At 41.0% G+C, this 22,056-nt stretch overlaps 1 protein-coding gene across 3 annotated transcripts in view; it reads right to left on the bottom strand.

Annotated features, from left to right (window-relative positions):
- The window catches only part of LOC131028835 (uncharacterized), a 246,320-nt gene that overhangs the window by 208,224 nt on the left and 16,040 nt on the right, over nucleotides 1-22,056 (bottom strand). For all 3 annotated transcript variants that reach the window (XM_057959189.2, XM_057959188.2, XM_057959190.2), the window contains exons 2-5: nucleotides 20,947-21,150; nucleotides 20,583-20,799; nucleotides 2,042-2,121; nucleotides 160-198 (exon numbers count right to left, since the gene is read on the bottom strand). In XM_057959189.2, the coding sequence (XP_057815172.2) occupies nucleotides 160-198; nucleotides 2,042-2,121; nucleotides 20,583-20,799; nucleotides 20,947-21,114 (504 nt within the window). In that variant the 5' untranslated portion in view covers nucleotides 21,115-21,150. The remainder of the gene's footprint in view (nucleotides 1-159; nucleotides 199-2,041; nucleotides 2,122-20,582; nucleotides 20,800-20,946; nucleotides 21,151-22,056) is intronic.

The raw sequence follows: 22,056 nt of genomic DNA, 5'->3' as shown, positions 1-22,056 counted from the left end.
TGTAGTTGCCAGCCCAAGAAGATACACCCTTGCTCTCAAAACGTGCCCACATATATGCTCTTACTGAAAAAATTGTACATGGAAAAGCAAGACAAACAAGACTTTTTTTCCTTTTCATTAATTTCTTGTGAACAGGACAAGCATATTTAGAAAATTTACCGCTACATGGGACGGAAGCAACTCCAACATTTCAACTATCTGCAACAGATCATCAAAATCATAAAATCTGTGAGCACGCAAAACCAAAAAAAATCTATAAATAAAAAGAGTGTTTTCATTCTATCATAAACTAATATGTGCAAATACAGGTGTACTGCAAGGAAGCTCATTTTCAAAACAATAAGAATCCAAACCATTATGATTAGTATTATCTACAAATGACAGACAATGATTAATTAGTGTATGAGTGCTTGCCATCAGTCATGTAATTTTTTGTTACAAAATGTCAAGAGTTCCAATGAACAGACCTCTAAGGTCAATCGCTGGCACCAAAATGGCACCCACTGGCGAGGGATGACCATTACCCTATACATAAATATCCTTCTATTGCATGCTGAAGATAAGGCTAGCATGCTCACACCACTGAAAGGTACTGAAACCTCACAAGTACATGTAAGGAATCAGGATAGTTTTGTTTAACTCAATCATCCACAGCAAGTTTACCAGAAGATTATATAATAAGTTGCAAACATTGTACATAACCCAGCATTGCAACAAGAAGAGTCATTATTTCAACACACTCAGCAACCCTGGCGTCCAGAGTGCTTCCATCCATAGTTCAAAAACTCAGGGAGTTACTCGTGAACCAAAACTAGCCAGCAAGTTACAACAAGTTTTTGGAGAGTAACTCACCTTGAAACTCACAAGTTCCAGCGAGCTTGTGCAGAAAACTTGCCTGCTGGCAGAAAAATATACCATAGGCAGAAAACACACAAAACCCCTCTGTTTTTTCATTTCCACAATTGTTCCTTTGACAATATTGCATCAATTTATCAGTTGATTAATACTTAGAAGTGGAAAAAATAAAATTTATGAAAATGGCTTATGCTATGAAGGTCTATGTAGTCTTAAAGGCCTTAATTTGGGCTTGGTGGTATTGGCTCTGCCCCTTGACAGTCTTTCATCATAACAAGTAACATGCCAAGCGTAATAACCCCAAAACCTGCAAGGAACATGCCACTGGGGCTGCCACCCCCAGACCCCCACTCCAGATCTAAAAAAGCAGAAATAAATCAGCCCATGTTTTCCATAGATGAAATTTGTAAAATATTAAAACAGATTTGTAATTTATAATTATATAATACTATGATGTAACCCAAACTTATTTTTTAATCTATGAATCAGGGAAAAACAGCTCCTGACTTCTATAAATTCAGTTTTATGCATGTTTCTAAGATAAATTTACAAATTTTTGTGCCTTTTAATGTTTGGAAATTTTGCCAGTTTTCCCTTAATCCCAAGTCCAAGTGAAATTTAGGTTTGCCAAATTTTCACCCAAGTCCAAGTTTTTGAAGCATGCTTCCAACTATACACTCACAATAATTTCATTACCTACCTTGATTTAGAAGTAAATGCATCAATTTGTTAATTAGAGACCGAAATATGATTTATAAATTGAATATCTGCATACAGTTTAGGATTTTTCTTCTACAGAAAAACAACTTTGATGGGGCCAAATAATTCCATCCTGACTATCACAAGTAGAGTTCAATGAAATACCAGATCTTCACCTGGATAAAATTTGAGCTAGATGCAGAAAATATTTACATTATTTCACAGAAAACCACATTTTGATCTAGAATTGAGCAGCATGTAATTAAAGACTGATTGAACTTTGAACTTAAATTTCAGACAACTGGCATGAATTTCTTTCCCAAAGTCCCACTGAATAGCCATTTCTGTCCCACCCATTAAGTGCTTGTTATCTTTAAAACATGTAGATATGTATTTGAATTTTGTGGATTCAATGTGAAACATATAGTTATTTCAAGTATTACGTGTATGCACTCATCATGACACAATTGAAATTAATGAAACTTACAATTGAGATGGCTTTGAAGATAGTTAGAACCCAATCTCCATTCCCATCAGCATGCTGCAGCCCACCATGTCGCAGATTTGCTTTGTACATAAGGAATTTTTGTTAAAACTGAATTCAAAACATGAGAAGATTAAAGTATTCAAGCAAAAGAAGAATTCAATCTACGATAACTACCAAATAGCAGAAAAGGTATCAAAAAAATTTATCATACCTTCAAGATAGTCCACTTGAGTATTTGCCACTGGTGTCTTTTATCAGTCATTGTGAATTTTGTGATCAATTACATTTTTTTTAATGGATTTTGTATTTATGATTTTCAATATTACATTTAATTAATATGCAAAAGGAAAAAGAGCTAAAAGTAGGACATTAGCTATAAATAGCCACTTAGGTCTTGGGAGTGGAGCATTTTTGTGGGAACAAGTGGATTTTGTAACCATATCTATGGACAATGTGCCTTGCAAGTCCAGGAATACTTTTATGACTATGAGTTGGATACCATTTCTCCTAAAAAAGCAATGTACGACTAGGATGTGTCCCCTGGTTTGCTATGACATCTAGGAGGTCTAGGATACCCTGTGAAGAGGGAAGAAACATCTATCTCCCAATCCTTATGCTAACAGCAAAATAGGATCCTGGATATTACTCTTAAGAAAAGAATGGACAGGGATTTCCCTCAACCATATTGGAAACATTTGACTATCAAGTAGAAAAATCTAACCTAAAAGGGGCCTACCAAGGCCCCACTGTTAAAAATTTTGTCATTGATGTCAAAATCTTAGTTGAGCTGTTTGAGCTGCCTGGGTGTCTGGTTGAGCTGGTTGCTTCAGCTGCTCAGCTGTCAGCTTCACCCGGTTGCTTGCCTACTTGAGCTGGGTGTGTGTGTGGTTCAGCTGGCCGTCTGTTTGCATCTGTTTACCCTCTGGGTGAACAGTTTAGAACATACAGATAGAATACTCAATGCAAAACAATAATGCCATAGATACCAGATAAGATCAAGCAAATATAAGAGATACTATTCCATTCATCATCATGTGTGTCTTTACAAGTGACCTTCCATGGTATATAAAGGTACCGAGGGGGTGCGAGGGACAACCGTCGCACCCGTAACTACCATCTAGTGTCCACAACTTCTGCCCCGTTCTCTGCCACCTCGCGGACTTTATATGGTCGTAACCATCGTACCTTGAATTTGCCCGGTTTAATCTCATTACGCCCATTATATTTCAGTACCAGTTGTCCTGGAGCAAACCTCATTCGTTTCAAGTGCTTGTCATGCCACAGCTTCCTCCTTTGTTGGGCTGCCTTCGTAGCCCACTGGGCCATCATTCTTTTCTCATCCAGCTTGTTCAAGACATACAGTCTCTCCCTCAGGCTCTCCATGTCCCCCAGTATGTTCTCGATTGCAATGCGAAGGCTTGGTACCATGAATTTCCGCTGGCACAACAGCTTCCTGCCCATACATGAGTTGGAACGGAGTCTAGCCGGTGGTCACCTTGTAGGTTGTGTGGTAGGCCCACAAGACCGAAGGTAATTTTTCTTCCCGGTCTTCTCCCTCGACACCGCACGACTTGTAGATTACCCCCACGAGAATCTTGTTGGTAGCCTCGGCTTGCCAATTGGCTCGTGGATAATAGGGATTGGACAATGAATGAAAAAATTTTAATTCAGTAGTGAGGAGTTTAATAACGTGGTTCACAAAATGTCCACCTCTATCGCTGGTCAACTGCATAGGGATACCATACCGTGTAATGATTTGCTCATAAATGAATCTTGCTATACTTACGGTCGAGTTGTCAAGCAAGGCCCGCGCTTCAACCCACTTGGTTAAATATTATGTGGCTACCACCATGTAGTGACACCTCCTGGCGTGGCTGGCCTTGAGTGGCCCAATAAAATCCAACCCCTAGCGCTCAAATAGTTCCTGAGCATGCAAAGGGTTGAGGGGAATGAAATCCCTTTTGAGCGGCTTCCCCGCTCTCTGACACGTATCACAACCTACTACCCATTCTCTAGCATCATTATACAATGTGGGCCACCACAGGCCCGCTAGCAGCACCTTTCTTGCCGTAGTGTCTGGTCCCATATGGCCTCCCGCGGGCCACTCATGTGCCTCCCTCAGAATGCTTGGCACCTCTTCCTCCATCACACACCGACATAACACTTGGTCGAGTCCCATTTTATACAACAATCCATTAATCAACTAAAACATGCGGCTTCTCAACACGAGTTTTCTTCGTTCTCCCGATGGCATACCTTGGGGGAACACGGAGGTGGAGAGATATTCCCCAATGGCAGTATGCCATGGTGGCAGTACTGCGATCTTGAATAGGTGAGCATCTAGAAAGTCGTCATTCACCCCCTCTGGCGGTTCTCCAGACCTAATCCAAGACAACTAGTCAGCAATGACATGGCTCTTGCCTAGCCATACAATTATTGTGAACGTGAACTCCTGAAGGAGCAGTAGCCACCTGCTTATCCTGCCTTGGATGATGGGTTTGTTTACCAGGTACATCAAAGCCTGGTGATCCAAATAGAAGGTGAAGGGTGTCGCCTGCGAGTAGTGTCGAAATTTCTATACGACATAGACCTTTCCGAGGGCTTCCCTCTCGGTGGTACTGTAGTTCTTCTTGGCTTTCGACATCAAACGATTGGCAAAGTAGATGGGATGATCCAACCCATGTCCCCCTTCTTGCACCAGTGTAGCCCCAATGGCATAGTTCGAGGCATCCACCTGTACATGGAATTCTTGGTCCCAGTTTGGATAGGCCAGAATGGGTGTTGCCACTAGCCTCCTCTTGAGTTCCTCGAATGCTTCCCCTTGTGCCGATTCCCATATGTACGGTTCGCCCTTCCTTGTCAGTTTGTCTAGTGGGAAAGAAAGTTGGGCAAAGTTCTTGATGAACTTCCGGTAGTATCCAATGTGTCCCAAGAAGGACTTGACTCCCATCACATCAATGGGCGACTCCATTTCTACAATTACCCGTACCTTATCCGGGTCAATTTTCAGTCCAGCTTTACAAACGATATGGCCCAGCAACTTCCCTTGTGGTACCATGAATCTGCATTTCCGTGGATTTAAGGCGAGCCTGGCCCTTCGGCATCTTTCCATGCACTCTCTTGGCACCACCAAGTGAGCGTCTTCGCTACTGAAAATTGACCAGTCATCCAAAAAGGCTTTAAAATTTCCCACATACATCTTACCGAAGATGTTAAGGACTATCCTCTAGAAGGTTGTGGGAGCATTGGACAACCCGAACGACATCCGGTTGTATGCATAGACTCCATCTTCCACCACAAAGGTGGTCTTCAACTTGTCCTCCTCGGCTATCGAAATCCGGTTGTATCCTGAGAAGCCATCGAGAAATGAGTACATTTCATGGCCAGCCACCTCCTCTGGGATGCTGTCTGTGGAGGGTATAGGAAATGGGTCCTTGATGGTGACTGCGTTGAGGCACTGAAAATCCACGCAAATGTGGATCTGGTTGGCCTCCTTCTTGAGTGAGATCACAATCGGCGAGACCCACTCACTTGTCTCCACCCGAAATATGATGTCGGCCTCCAACATTCGTTTGATCTCTTCATTCACTTTGGCAACATAGTTCTTATTCATTCGGTACAACCACTTCCGTACTGGTTGGGCTCCCGGGATCAATGGTATTCGGTGGACGCACAATTCTGGCGGGACCCCCTTCATATCCTTGTAGGACCAGGCGAATACGTCCTTGTACTCCATGAAGATTTTGAATGTTGCGGCCTTCAACACTGGGCTCCAATCGTCGCCTACCTAGATATTTCGAGGGTTGGCAATGTCTCCTAAGTTTGTCTCTTTCATGGTAGGGTCTTCGTACCGCATTGGTCTATCCTTTGAAAATCCGTACGCCGGAACTTCATTCACTTTGGCGTCTCCTTCCTTGTACTCCGTGTATTCTGGCAGAAACTACTCCTTCTCACTTAGCTCGTCCTCAATTTGCAACATGTGACAAGCAGGGTGAAATACTTCATAGTCTTCCATTTGCTAGCAGAAGAGTCCATTCAATGAGGAAGTGTCATCTTCTGAGCATCCATCGAGTTCAAGCACTCCTTCGTCATTTGGTTCTCTCTCATCTTTACCTTCATAGGAGTCCCACTCCCATCTGTTTGAATCCTCCAAATCTGAGTCAGATGACGCAAGTTCCTCGCCGACAACTTGGGTCCTCAGACCAATGGTGTACTTTCACCCCCTTTCTCCATGGAAAGGGTGTTCTTCTTCTAGTCGTGGTTCACCTTTGCTGTAACCAGCCACCCTCTCCCCAAGATGACATCATACCCCTTCTTCTTGAGTGGGATTACCACAAAATCTAGTAGGAAGGGTTGTGTGTCGTTGGTCACTGGCTCGGCCATCAGGGTGCCGAGTGGCTTAATGTCGTGTCGGTCTGCACCTACCAAGTTGAAGGTGGGTGGCCATAGTGTTGGCTTCTCGAGCTTCTTCCACGTATCCTTCGGCAGCACATTCACCCCCAAACCTTCGTCCACGATGGTGTCTTTGAGGATAGCCCTGAGAATTCCCATCTCTACTACCGCAAGATGTCAACCACTATTTAAGGCCAACAACATTGGGTCAGCCAAGGGGCTAACAGGAACTTCCGCCCGTGTTGCACCCGAAGATGCCTGCGCAGTGGTTTGTATGGAACTAAAAAAGGCGGTTCTCAGCTGTGGCATTGTGTCTAGAAGGTCCTTCACCCTTATCAACACCTCCATCTACAGTACTTGCCCAATTATGTTATTTTAGGCTTTAGTACGGGATGATGTACTCACCACCTCTTTGTTCCGTCGTTCGGCCGTCATCTCATGCTCAATGTTGGCTTTTGCCTCCCGTAATCTCTCCTTCGTACGGGGGTCGAGATAAGTGGCCTGTTTGGTCCGAGCACAGTGATTGCCAGTACTTCTTTCTCACCAATCTTCTCAATATTGAGGAGGTTAACCCCTGGCTTGGGGCAATTTGTCTCATCGTGGTCTCCAGGAACACACCATCTGCACAAGTGTTGGGGTGCCTCCTCTTTCTGGCAATCCCGCAAAGTGTCCCCACTAGTTGCATGCTCGACACTGAATCATCAGTCGTCCCTTGGCATCATACTGCATTCGACTCCAATTATTGCTATTATTGTTGTTGCCTCTTCCTCCCCTTCAGTTACCTCTGTAACCACCAGATGATGTCGTGGTGTTGGCTTGAGGCTGCGATGTGCCTGTTGTCGCTAACGGCTGCTCTTGGGTGAAGAGCACTTGGTTCCCGCATGTCTTCATGTTGTAGGGACATTCTTTGGTAGTGTCCCGACACTTGGCAAATATCGCAGAAGGCCTTTCTTGGACAAGAGCCTTTTGTGTGACCTTCCTCCTTACATTTTGCGCACCATACTTCCTCATTTTTTCCTTCATCATGCGATGCATATCCTTTTGAAGGGCTTGCACCTTTTTACTCGACCCCTCGTCGTTGCTACTTCCGTCGGAGGAGTCCTCCTCTCCAGAGGATCTGTCTTTCTTTTTCCTAGATGCCTTCCCTTCACTCTCCAGGTCCGCTGCCCGATTATAGGCATCGTCATAGGATGTGGGGGGTACAATTTTCATTTTCCTTCTGAGTGACGATTTTAAGCCCTCCACAAACCACCTTTTCTTCAACCCATCGTCAGGCTAGTTATCCATTCTTCCCAACAATTCCTTGAGGCGTCGGCTATATGCTCGGATGGTCTCACTTTTCCCTTGCTTGGTGCTCAGGATTTCTGCTACAATTTCATTATCATCTCTGAGGAGTCGAAACTCCTTTTCGAAGGCTTTGTGCAATTCATCCCAAGTTGTTAGTTGGGTTTTGTCAGTGTCCGAGTACCAATCGATGGCTACTCCTCGTAGGGTGGCGGGGAATTGCACCACCCATTCTGCCCTGTTGGCCACGCCATTGGCCGACCAAATTGTTTCACATGTACGGCAATGCCGTACGGGATCTTCTTTCTCATCTCTAGCGAAGTTCGGCAATTTTTGCCAATTCGCCATTACGTTTCTTGGCAGCAGCCCAGTCTGCCCTCCGGAACTCGAATTTGACCCTCCAGGAACTCCTCCTCCAGACACTGGTCCTCCCGAAGGTACTCCGCCGAGATTTGGTCCGTTGGGTCCCACCAAGTTGCTCTAACTACCTGGGTGTGATGAGCCTGCCCCGAACAAATTGCTTCTACTACCGTGACCTTGTGTCCTCCCGACACCTTCGGTCGCACCAGTATCCTCGGCCTCTCTGTTCTCGGTCTTTGTCTCGTCTTCCCTCCTGGTCTCAACACCTCTGTATGGCGTGTACGGCTCTACTATACTCCCGTCACCGATCTCCTCCAATGTTAGGGAAAGGTCCCCCAACCGTTTCCTGGTAGTTTCTATTAGTGTGGAAACTTGGCCCTCACCAGAGCCATTGCTGCCATTTCCACCGCTTCCTTCCTCGGCAATCCTCTTGAATCTTCTTCTTCGTTCTACTTGTTGTTCGAGAATTAATGCTCGTTGGGCATCTTCAGAGTCCCCTATGTATTCCTTCTTATTTTTGTCCTTATTTAGCAGATTGGGCATTAATTCTAAATTCTTCTTATGCAATAGAACAAGGCATCATATTGAAAAGAACACTTTTATTAATTCATCCCTGGTATACAATGTATGTCACTACAGTGGGGGTGTTCTTTGTTTTATTCTGCTTCGCCCGTACACATTCAGGGATTATTCACCCCTCAGTCAGTTTCATTACGCTCCTCCTCTTGGCGCTCGTGAAACTCTCGTAGGATTTGCTGGCGTCGGTTCTCCCGATAGGTGTCTTCCCTGCGGTTTTGGAGAGCCAAAAATGCCTGTGCCAGAAGGTTGGGCAAATTGCTCATCAACCAATTTACCGTCGAGCTTACACCAAGCACACTCCACACAGCGTCCTCTAGAACATCCTCGGTGGTAGCTTCCCTTTGTACGTGCGTTTCAATCGCCACCTGGAGGATGCGGGAGAAATCTTTCGTGAGTGCTAGTTCTCCCTCGAACAATTCTTCAAGTTCTTCATCCGGGTTACTGCTTGTCCCTTCGGCCAATTGTTGTCCCATTATCCGTGTGCCATGTAGTATACTCCCGTGCTCCAGATAAATTTCGGCAACGGCGCCAGATGTTTACCCTCTGGGTGAACAGTTTAGAACATACAAATAGAATACTCAATGCAAAACAATAATGCCATAGATACCAGATGAGATCAAGCAAATATAAGAGATACTATTCCATTCATAATCATGTGTGTCTTTACAAGTGACCTTCCATGGTATAAAAAGGTACTGAGGGGGTGCGAGGTACAACCGTCGCACCCGTAACTACCATCCCTCGGTTACATTACTAACAAAGTAAAGTACTACCTAATTAACTACTCTTTTATTCCCGTACAATATTACCGCCAACAGCATCAGCAGTGTGGATGTCTACTTGTCACTTAGTCAGCAGCTTTGTCCGTTTTCTTGCCATGTCATCATGTGAATACATTTTAGAGATCGAATGTTTATTTTAGGTGAAGACAATTTTCCCTATCTGCTGTGGAAGGTTGAGATAAGTATTGTAATGTTTTTGTCTTTATTGGTAGCGGCTAAGAGAAACATGTGTCATGAACAGCTCCATATATAATGTCAGCTTCTTTATTCGTCATTCTCTGCTAATTCCGTTTCATACAAGACAATCTCATTTGTGCATTAATTATTAATGCATTTTTTTTTTTGAAGTTGTGGGATATCAAATTTATTCTGCCGGCTGGCTTAAATAAATCGTGACTCTATTCTTGGGCGTGTGCAGAGAATATGTGGGTCGTGGTTTTAGTCTCTTTCAGCAGCATGTGGGTTGACGTATCTAAATAGAGCATAAAATATCTATTTCTCTGATTTTTGTAACCGCTGAAAAGATGGAAATGATTTTGATTCTAAAATTTGAAAAGAGACTAGTGTTGTTTTCCAGCTAGACAGTGTTGGTTTGTGAGGAAGAGTGGGGGCTGCGTATAAGTTATGTGAAAGACACGGTACTGAGGCTGTGCGTTACAAAAGATCTGTGGAGCATATTTAAATCTGGTCAAAGCCACTTCAAATAACTGTGGATTGAAATCGTGCCTATTTTGATGTCAGGCAACATGATCCCTAATTTGCTGCTAACGTTTTTGAGAGCTTTTTTTTCGTGAAAATGCAAGCTCATTGTTTTCTTTTTGAACATCGCTGATGTTAAAAGGGTGGAAGGAGTTCGTTTTTTTTTGTTTTTTTTCAATCCATCATTTTGAAGAGAAGTGATTGTCAACGTGACTTGTAATACATTTTTTCTTTCGGTGTATCCGTTTGTGTGTGAAGTAGAAAGTGTCAAGCCTTTCAGAGGTTTTGTGCTTAGCACATTTTAGTACAGAGGTTCTCAGCTTCCATAGCTTATAATTTTTGAAAGAAGTGTGAAGAAAATCTGTGACTGGCAGAAGAGTAATAACGATTTGCTCAGACAGAAATCAAAGTTGTGGAGCATAAAAATCTCATTAGCTGTATGTCAGAAGATTATTGCAGATCAGAGTACAAAAAGGGAGAAGTCTATCGTATACTTGTAATCATTTTCATAGCAGATTCAGAAGGGATTATAGAATCAAAATTTTCAGAAGTCGTCGGGTTCATCTGAAGACAAGTACAAGAACAATTTACTTTTATTCTGTTTTGGATCATCATTCAGAGTTGGTGCTCTAGGAATAGGGTTGGTGCCTGATTAGTGGAGTGGGTGCTTCACTGGTACTGATTGTACTTGAAAAGGAGTTGATGCTCTTCATGTTGAGTTGGTGCTCATATTTTTAATAGAAGCATTTTATACCATGGTTTTTTACCCGAAAGGGTTTTCCACAAGAAAATCTTGTGTCATCTTTCTGATGGTTGTTCATGTGTATGATTTAGTTTATTGCTGTCTTTTAAAAGTTAGAAATTGTGGAATACTGATTCACCACCCCCCCCCCCCCCCTCTCAGTATTCCTTGTGTTTCTTCCACCCACGTCCTAACAAAGCCAACCCAAGTGTTCCAACTTCCAAATGATGCCCCTGACATCCAAAGTTCCAACGAATGCGTCCCTAGGGTAGTGATTCCCTCAACAACCGAGGGACTTTGGGACTTGGAGGGCAGACTCCCTATTTTCAGAACTAAAATACTCCATTTGGTGCATTAAAATATAAAATGGCAACTTCTGAGAGAAAAATGCTAAAAAACAAGTTATATCTATTATCAATGATCATGAGGATGACCAAAAAGAAGAATAGGATAGTGGAAATGATGGAGAAGAACTTCGGGGAACTAAGAGTCCAGTTGCAAGTGCTGCACTGTATGATTCAGATTGACCATCAAAATATTGGTCCAACCTGCAAAGGGGCAATCCAACAAAAAGCATTATGCAGCAATTTGCAACAACTCAACATAAACAAGCAAAGTAATTAAGAGGTGATTTGGTGACGGAGATTTAATATTTATTTTTTTCAGCCTTGATTGGAAGGGAAGCATCACTAACACTGAAGCAACCCTTCTGCACACCTCTAGTTAAGATATTAGTTTTTGAAATAATCTATATATTAGTTTTTGCAATAATCTTACGCTTTAAGAGCAGCTCTTAACCTGTCTAATCGGAAGATTTGTATACCATATGCTAGCGGCCCTTCCTCTAGGACTTCTAGGCATAATATTACAAATCCTAAGATTCCAGTTTTTGAGTTAAGTGCAATGAAATCCAAAGGGGAGAAGAAAAAACATGAATTTATAGAATAAGATAGTGGAAGTGGGAGAGAAGAAAGAGTTTGGGGCACTAAAACTCGAAGTCCAATGTAATGTCCCCTTTGCAGTCGTAATTGTTTGATGGGGACCCTTAGCCTATTTTTGTTTCCCATAGGCTAATTGGGCTTATGATAAGGGAATAATTAAATATTTTTGTAAAACTGAACATTTATGTTACAGTGACTCATTTTGGGGCCAAAAAGAAAATTAAAATTATAAAGTCACTTTATGGGGTAAATAAAGTATAATTTCTTGAAAGTTCAAAAAAGCAATATAAAAGGAATAGCAAAGAAATAATTTAGATCCTTTGGACAATTTCATCTTCTATTGTGGAGTTTGGGCTTTATTGCTCAAGTTAGAACCCTAGGACAAAAAACCCTAATGGAAAATTGGTTTTGGAGAAGGATTTCTTCCTAGCCAATACCAAGTGGATTCATTCCAAGTTCACTAGTGTGCGCAAAGATTGGCAATTTAAAAATTGTAATTGAAGATTTCAATTTTTGCAGTTTATCTTTTGTGGTTCAGTTTAAGGAATTGTGGAATGGCAGATGCAATTTCTTGAATATACTGAGATAAGTTGTTTCATATAAGATTCAAACTGGTTATTTATTCAGTACAAAATGAAGACAACTTTTCTTGGGTGAGCTTCCTAGACTAAAGCCGTAAGAGATCAAAGAAGGGGGTCATGTGAGGTAAAAATGGAGTTGTAACCTATCTTCAGCCACCACCTGTTGAAGGAAGTTGCGGGGGTTTTATTGAAAGTGTAGGAATTAAAGGAAATTGTGCACTCTTGAAAGAGTCAGAGATAGGGTTGACAGCCAGCTGCACCAAGAAAGAGTGTATATCGTGCCATTCACGGGAATCTTAAGGGGACATGAGAAGCTTTGTTGGAGTTTGACATGGAAAGATTATAAACTTCCAGCTGCACCATATTCAGTCATATTTAATTTGAATCATGGCCTTTCAAAGAGAAAAAGGGATGTGGGCCTATCAAAGGGGCATCAATTTATTGCATTGGGGAAGCACTGAGTCTTAAAGTGAGTTTGAATATTATTTGATCTGGTTTCTATGAAAATCAAAGATTCACTAGTAAAATATGATTATCTATTACTGAAGCAAAGAGATACATTTATAGGCATATAAAATACTATAGATATTTAATATGCCAACTAACTACCTACAAACTATAGAAGACATTTAAGATGTCAACTAACTAAATACATTAACAAAATAAAGAAATATCATTCTAACACCCTCCCTTAATGGTCAATTGATCAAAAAGACCAAGTTGCCCCCTAAAGTTTACAAACTTATCCGGGCTCAGAGACTTGGTGAGAATATCCACCGTCTGATCCGCTATGGGAACATATTGCAACTGAACTGATCCGTCTTCTACCAACTTGCGGATGTAGTGACAATGAAGCTCGACATGCTTGGTGCGTTCATGGAAGACTAGATTTTTGGCTAGTTTGAGCACCCCTTGATTATCAGTATATAAGGGAGAAGGACCTGCTTGCGACATCTGCATGTCAGAGAGCATCCTCTAAAGCCAAACTGCCTCACATGCAGCCTTGATTGTTCCCTAGTATTTGGCTTCGGTTGAGGAAAGAGCCACAGCCTGTTGCTTCTTGTTGCTCCAAGTGACGGCACCTATACCCAAACTGAATACGTACCCAGAAGTGGATTCTCTGTCATCCACTGATCCTGCCCAATCTGAGTTAGTATAACCAGTCAGCTTTGGATCATTGCACTTGCAATACAGAATGCCATAGTCTGAAGTGCCTTTCACATATCGCAGCACTCGCTTCGCTGCAATCCAATGATCAGCTTTTGGGGCCGTCATGAAGCGAGAGATGTGGCTAATAGCAAAACTGATGTCAGGTCTAGTAGCAGTGAGATAGATGAGGTTGCCCACTAGTTGTCTGAATTTGGTTTCATCTACTGCAGGTGAATCAGACTTGGCTGATAACTTCAGCCCTTTCTCCATAGGTGTGGAAGCAGGTTTACAATCCTGCATTCGAAACTTGTCAAGCAAACTGCGGGCATACTTGGACTATGAAATAAAGATGTTGTCATCAGTCTGCCACACTTCAACACCTAAGCAAATAATGGAGAAGCCCCAAATCTATCATGTCAAAAGCTTGGCACAAGTCCAGTTTGATGGCTGTAATCAAATATGCTGAATTGCCAATAATGATCAAGTCATCCACGTAGACAACAAGAAAAAGAATATTATCACCGAAGAGTTTGGCATACAGATTAGTGTCAGGGGGACTGCGCTGAAAGCCATGTTCAACCAAATACTGATCAATCTTGAAGTACCAAGCCCAAGGGGCTTGCTTCAGGCCATAGAGGGCTTTTACCAATCTGCAAACCTGATGTTCCTTACCAGGAACCTTGAAGCCAGGAGGTTGAGTCATATAAACAACTTCTTGCAATTCACCATTGAAGAATGCACTCTTAACACCCATCTGGTGAAGTTTCCATCCAAACTAAGCTGCAATGGCGAGAAGAAGATGAATTGTGCTCATCTTGGCAGTAGGAGAAAAAGACTCCTCGTAGTCAATGCCCTCCCGCTGTGTAAATCCCCGAGCAACTAATCTGGCCTTGTACTTATCCAAAGTACCATATGCATGATACTTCATTGACTTTATAAACCCATTTACAGCTGATAGGTTTCTTCCCAGAAGGCAGATCAGAAAGAGCCCGTATTATTCTTCAGAAGACTATGGTATTCTGTCTCCATAGCCTTTTCCCACTCAGGAATGCCTTTAGCCTCGGAATATGTTTGGGGCTCATGGATGTTGTGGATGTTGGCCATAAGTGCAAAGTTGATTGTATTCTGCTGCTTTCTCTTTCTGCGAATTAATCTATCTTCAAGAAGCTTATCATCACGAAGATCTCCTATTGTCTTGGCCCACCATTTAGGCCTGAGGGTAGAAGTACCAACATCTGGCATTGGAGGATCAAAATCCCCTAGTTTCCGAAAAAAAAGTCATCAAGATGCGAATCTTGTGAAAAATCAGGTGGTGCTAGATCGGTAGATTCCTCATCTTCGGAGTCAGAATGCTCTTAAGCCCTCACATCATGGGAACCAAGAGGAAGACGAACACCAACATCAAAAGTCTTCACAGATTGAGTCGCAGGACTAGCAGTAGTAGAAGGCATAAATGGACCAGTAGTCTCATCAACCACAACATCACGACTGAAAATGAAACGATCTGTCTCCACATCAATCAACCTGTAGGCCTTTTGGTTGTCGTTGTAACCTATAAACATAAGTGTTTGGCTCTTTAAAAACAGCTTAACATGCTTGGCGTCTGGAATCCATACATGAGTGGTAGAACCAAAGACTTTCAAATGGCACACTTTAGGCTTGCATCCTAACCAAGCTTCTTTAGGAGTCATCTTCTTAACGGCATGTGTAGGTGACCGATTCAGGAGGTAGACTGCAGTGTAAACTACTTCAGCCCAGTATTTCTTAGGAACATTGCGATGGTCCAACATAGATCGAGCCATTTCAATAATGGTGTGATTTCTACATTCAACGACACCATTCTATTGAGGGGTGTATGGTGTGGTGAGTTGGCGTTTAATGCCGTGTGTAACGAAAATGTAGAGAAGTCAGTGGAATAAAACTCCCCCCCATTATCTGACCTTAGAGTTACAATTTGAGAACCGGATTCTTTCTCAACTAAGGCCTTAAACTGCTGAAATGTACTGAACACATCTGATTTATTGTTGAGAAAATACACCCACATTTTCTGATTGAAATCATCAACAAATAATAAAAAGTACCTGGACCCAGTAACAGATGGAGTGTTCATTGGCCCACATACATCAACGTGAACCAATTGAAGGACCTTGGAGGCTCGCCAAGAATCACCATCTGAGAATGGTGTCCGATGCGGCTTCCCAGCTTGAAAAGCTCCACATACTCCATGATTTTGAGGTTGGATCTCAGGTAGACCAGCAACCAAACCCTCCCAAGATAACAAAGAGAGATAGTGCACATTTAAGTGCCATAACGTTGATGCCAAAGTGTTCTAATGGATGTACTCCTAGCAACCAGAGCGTGCTCCTGAGAATCGCCGGAATCAGCAAGTCTATACAAACCATGATCCTCAAGTCCCATAGCGACTGTAATACGAGTCTCCCTATCAACGATGTTGCAGGTGGACGAACTAAAGACAACATCTAAATGAGGAGAATGCCTCATGATCTGGCTGACAGAGAGAAGATTATGTTCCATGCCTAGAACATAGCAGACATCGAGAAATATTAAATTTCTCCCTCCAGAGTGAATCTGAACATTGCCCTTACTAGCAACGGTGTACTCTTCTCCTCCAAAGATTATTGAATCCGAGAATGGTTCAAATTTCGTGAACCAATCCCGATGATGAGTAAAATGTCGTGAAGCCCCTAAATCAATAAACCAGGCAGAAGAGTGTACTGGATCTGCTGTTCACTTGGCCATAAAAGTATAGAATTTAGATTCTTTCTGCTCAGAGTGCTCTACGACATTTGCCTTTTGTTGAGACCCTCCCTGCTTCTTTTGTTCAAAAGCCAATCGAATCCAACAATCAGCCTTCATGTGACCAAACTTATGACAATAATTGCACTGAAAGTTCTTCTTGCTGTCTTGAGAAAAACCAAAGCCTTCCGGCTGAGAAGATTGAGCCTTCCCTTTGTTCTTAGCAAAAGATTTGGCAAAGAACACTTGCTCGGTGGAGGTGGAACTGGTACTACTTCCAAACTGTTGTCGCCATCGAACTTGTTGTAAAGCTTGTTACAAACATCGAGAAACTTCAAATCGACATTAGTGGAAGTGATATTCAGCGTTTCAATGAAATGCTCATAAGATTTTGGCAAACTCTTCAAAGTGATGACGACCATGTCCTCTTCCTCCATTGTGCGACCAATCACCTCAAGTTGGTCACGGATGTCCTTGATCTTTGTCAAGTGATCCTGCAGAGGTGTCCTCTCGTCCATCATAATCGAAAAGAGCATGTTCTTCAAAAAGAATGCTCTGCTCTTGTCAGAGGTTTAATGGAGACTCTTCAAATGATCCCATATCTCCTTCGCAGTTTTTCTAGACAGTACCTGAGGTAGTTGCTCATCTATGACAGAGAGTTTAATGAGCATGATTACTTCCTAGTTGCACTCATCCCATTTGTCCTGATCTTTTCCAGCAGTAGTTGGACGTTGAGACGTGCCCAGAACAACTGCATCAAGACATCGGTACTCAAAATTCAAAAATTGTCAACATGCACTGCTTCCAAGAGTTGTAGTTCCGGCCATTGAATTTCTTGCTACTTTCGAGCATAATATTTGTCAGAGATGCCATCACGTACCCCAAGGTCGAACTGGTTAAGGCACGAATTCCAATGCACAAAAACTAACAGATGAAAACTAAGGGTTTTTTTAAAAATCTGCAAGTTAGATTCTAAGGCACAAACTGAAACCCTAGCACGATTTTCGAGGCAAAAAAATTCGGAAGACCTAGAAAAATTTGAAAGCAACCTAGAAGAGATTTCGAAAAACCCACCAAGAATCTGCAATCGAAAAAAAATTCACCTTCAAATAGAGGGTCAAAACCCTAGACGAATTTGCAGAAACCCTAGGCGGCCATTAAAGCTCAAAAAAATTGCAGAAAATCGAATGTCTACAAACCCTAGCATGTGAAAAAAGTACTGATGGTTCTTAAAACCCTAAGCAGCTTGAACAGTGATGAAGAAAAATGACGGATTTCAAACTGAGGGTAAAAACCCTGGGACTCGAAAATTAGAAGCCAAAAATCGCGAGTTTTGAATACCGTGATTTTGGAAAACCCCGTGTCCAAAAAATCCCGAGCGCCAAAAATAAACGGAGGGTCTTTGAAAAACCCTTGGGCATGGAAGAAGAAAACCGCCAAAAAAATGGACCCGTCGCCAAAAAACCAGAAGTCGCGTGGAAAATGCAGACAAAATCGCACGACGAAATCTTTAAAAATGCGAAATGAAGTCGTCAAAAAACACGAACAAGCATCAGGAGTTTCACAAGCACCACAAGACGTCGCGATCTGCAGCAAAAATCGCGTCCAAACACAAAAATTCTGACGCACAAATTCAGTAAAAAATTGCAAGAATAAAACACAGAGAAATCACGGACGGCAAATCGCGCGAGAGTCTCAGGTAAAGCAAATAATGCAAACGGCCACCGTGAAAATATTTCATGCGCGGATTTGGCAGAAAATGCGCGAACAGAGAGCACGCAGATGCCATAGGCCGAAAGACAAAAAACTCTAGACGGGTTTTTGGAAAATAACTGGAATAATTTCGAAAAAAAAATTGACAAACTTTTTCGAAAAAATTCGCCTGTGCTTTGATACCATGTGAAAATCAGAGATTCACTGGTAAAATATGCTTATCTATTACTGAAGCAAAGAGATACATTTATAGGCATATAAAATACTGTAAATATTTAATATGCCAACTAACTACCTACACACTACAGAAGACATTTAAGATGTCAACTAACTAAATACATTATTGACCATTAACAGAATAAAGAAATATTGTTCTAATAGTTTCATACATAACCGATGCACCAGCAGTCCCAAGCAGAATCATGTCAACTTAAGGAAAAAAAAGAAGTGTTATGTCATACTTTTTAACAATTCTAAATGCATATCTCAGTTAACGGTTCAACCCCAGAATCTTCATCAAAATCAACAAGCTTAAGATCAAGAACAATTGTACAAGGTCAGGGTGTTGTTTATTTTCATTTTTCCTGCATTTTTATGTTGAAAGGCCTTGCCAGCTGATAAGAATTTGTATCGGAAGTATAATCAAAAATTTCTGAGTTGGATTAAATCCGAAATTTGTTACTTGTTCCTTCATTGTGCTCATAAACATGATATATGTTTATGATTTGTTATTTATGTTGTCATCATGTTTAAAATTGCAAAATTACACAAAAAAAGTAGAACATTTTAGCTTGGATCTTTCATCAAACATACTGAGAAAAAAAAACACAAAAAAAATAGTGGGGAATTTCAAATCCAGTTGCAAGTTCTGCACTGTTTGATTGACCATCAAAATATTGGTCAAACCTGCAAAGGGCCAATCCAACAAAACACACTATGCAGCTGTAATGTCCCAGGCCAAAACAACAATGCAAATTTGATTCTTAACGTTCACAAACACTTATGATTTGGATAACAACACTATTGGCCCTAGAATTCACTCAGATATTAGACAACTCAGAATAAAATTCCTGTTTATGCATCAGCAATATCATTATATTGCAGACAAAAAATGACAAAAATAACTCTAGATCTTCTTATTATAGTGAACAGCAAATAACAGATGTAAATCCCAGTCTCTTTCTAATTACAATAATGGTTGTATTACATTCAAATAGTTCTGCATTATCAGTAGCTACAATAACCAACAGCAATGGCAAATCAGATCAATACAAAGCAGCTGGAATCTGTATACAATGAAGCTCAAATACAAATTCTGTATGAGATCATTCTCTGAAATCACTTGGGTTTTCGTCCTAGGATTCCCATACTCGAACACAGGTGCTCAAAACAAATTCTGAAAGGACTTTGATTAAGTATAGATGATGATCCTGGATGAAAACATTCAGTGTTTATATCCTCCATAAATAGTACAAGTCGGCCACCAAGTACACTCACAACTTCAAATTTTAACAATAATAATGGGCAAGAAAGATTCCACCTTGAAGCTAATGGTACCAAAAACAAACTACTAGAAGCAATAAGACACATGTTGAGAAGTTAGGAGGGGACCGGAAACATAGGAAGAAATATCAGGGATTGGGGGTTGTCTATATTACAAGACTAAGCCTATAGGATGAGACAACAAGGTTTAAGCCATGGGCATGACAAGATGGAGAAGTACAACAATTTCAACAACACAGGCGATAGATGGAATGCATGACAAGATGGAGAAGTCCAAAACTCTAACAAGAAGAGAAGAGAAGAGCAGAGTTGGAAGAAAAGGCACGAAAACAAGGAAGACACAAGTAAAGACTTGATATATACAAACTTTGATTGACTAGAAATGTTTGTTCAATCATGTTCATGAGTATGATCATTTTGAAGCTGTATCACCAACCGATTACCATTATGGACCCGTTCCACCCAAGGCACACTTAATACTCCCAATATCTGAGATATGCCCAAAAGAAAGTAATCAACCTAGTCATATGCATATTTTGTGATGCCCTACTTCTTGAAGTAACAGCCTCCCAAATGATAAGAGCCAAACACCTCTGACCATGATAATCAAAGAAGATGGATAGCAGACCTCCTGAATCTTTATGCAAAAAGAGTACCTCCCATAGACCTCAATGAAGACGGAACTACTGAAAATAAAGATGTCATTTTCACCTCTTAGTGAGAACAAAGATGACATACTTTCATCACAAGGACTCCACCTATCTAAGTTCTTACTGGAAATGTATTCAATCAATAGACGACTACATCTGTATAGGTCATCTGGGATCATGTATAGATTTTCTATTAATAATATTATGTATATGTATTCATTAAAAAAAAGTGCTCAAACTACAAACTACTTGTAAGATACTTCCACCAACCATTAAAGTTTTAAAATAATTGAACCTTGTATCATTGTAAGTGTTAATTTGCATCTGCACTGAGCAGATAAAGTCTTTGATCTTATAAAAAGCAACATTAATTGCACACAAACAAAAAAGTTGTGGAGTTGTAACATACCCATTATCTTGTAATATGCTCTGTATACTACATGTGTCCCATCTATTAGCATCAACCGAGCACTTGAGGTAGACCCTGCACCATTTGAGTTTACCTCTGAAGCAGCTGGATTATTGATCTTGCCTGTCTCAATAACTACAGGAATTGTGGATTTCTTATTTTTTGATAGTTCATAGCTCCGTGGAGGATTTTGATAGTCTAGTAGTTTGAAGCTTTCCTGTCAAATATAAAAAGAATAAGTAGATATTATTTGTAGATGGTGCATCTACAGCATCACAAGCAACTGCTGGCTATTCCAGTTGAAACATTCTTCTGGATGATAAAGATTAGAGTTCCAGCCTTCTCGACTAACATCATTGATTACCTTGAGGTTCAAACTAGCTGAGAAATACCGCTCTTGAACATGCACAGAAATATGACTTCTGGCACTTGATTCTTGCCTTTCAATGACTTGAGGAAAAATGCCTTCCAACTTTGATAATGGCCTCCACAATGTGCGTAAGTGCTGGTGTGAAACCCAGCAACATGCCATTTGGCAATATCAGCAGAGAATGATGTATCAAAGTACCTGATGAGCAAAACATGTCCCTAGTTAGAAAGAGAGATGTAGAACCAAACCGTGAAAAACAGGCATTGGCTATTGTTAGTAAAACACACTAAGTGAAAAATGGCATAGAGTGGTTTGCCAAACCCCAAATCATAATGTTCCTCCTTGTATACCAAAAACCAAAAAGTCACCCAAATCGATCTCTTCACTTAAGTTATTTATTATATTAAAATATGAAAAGACAGTTTTTGTGCTGTGCTGCCAGGTATAAGTAGAAAAAATATCATTGTGCAATGGACAGTAAATAGTTTTTGTCTCAAAATAAAATAAATGAAACCACTTAGGCACTTTCTCCTCTGCACATCCAGGATAATTAGCCAAGAGAAATTTAAAAAACTTTTTCCCATTTTCATCTCATGGGGCTCAGATCTGAAAAACTATTCCAAGCTTATTAGGATGCCTAAGTTCAAGGCTTCTTTGCAGAGAAATTCTCCAGTGATGACAACAGTTGTCAGAGAATGAATGAATGAATGAAGATTTTTGATGACGTCCATGAGAGCAAGCAGTCTATGGGACCCAAATTTATCAAGAGCTGTGCAAGATCCCCAACCGGTCTGAATGGATTTTCTTAAGTTTGTTCACAGATTTTACTTTGACCAGAGAAGGTAGGGTTTTGATTTTTGGTTTAGTTTTCTGATTTTTGCTTCTATTTTTTTGTTTCTTTTGGGTTTGAGAATGATGCCAATAAATGCAATACTTTTTTGAACAGTTTGGATGGTCTGATAACAAAATAAAAGTTCTGATTTTCTCAAAAGCAGTAATAGAAATTGACAATTTGGAAATAGAAACCACAATGACATATACACTCATACCCAGAGGTCCAAGCCAAAAGGAAGTGAGTTTAATGGTGCAACCAATGACATGAAA

The sequence above is a fragment of the Cryptomeria japonica genome, chromosome 5, assembly GCF_030272615.1.
Source record: "Cryptomeria japonica chromosome 5, Sugi_1.0, whole genome shotgun sequence".
NCBI classification, from domain to species: Eukaryota; Viridiplantae; Streptophyta; class Pinopsida; order Cupressales; family Cupressaceae; genus Cryptomeria; species Cryptomeria japonica.
Note: the sequence above shows the minus strand (reverse complement) of the source record. Positions and strands in the feature narration are given on the sequence as shown.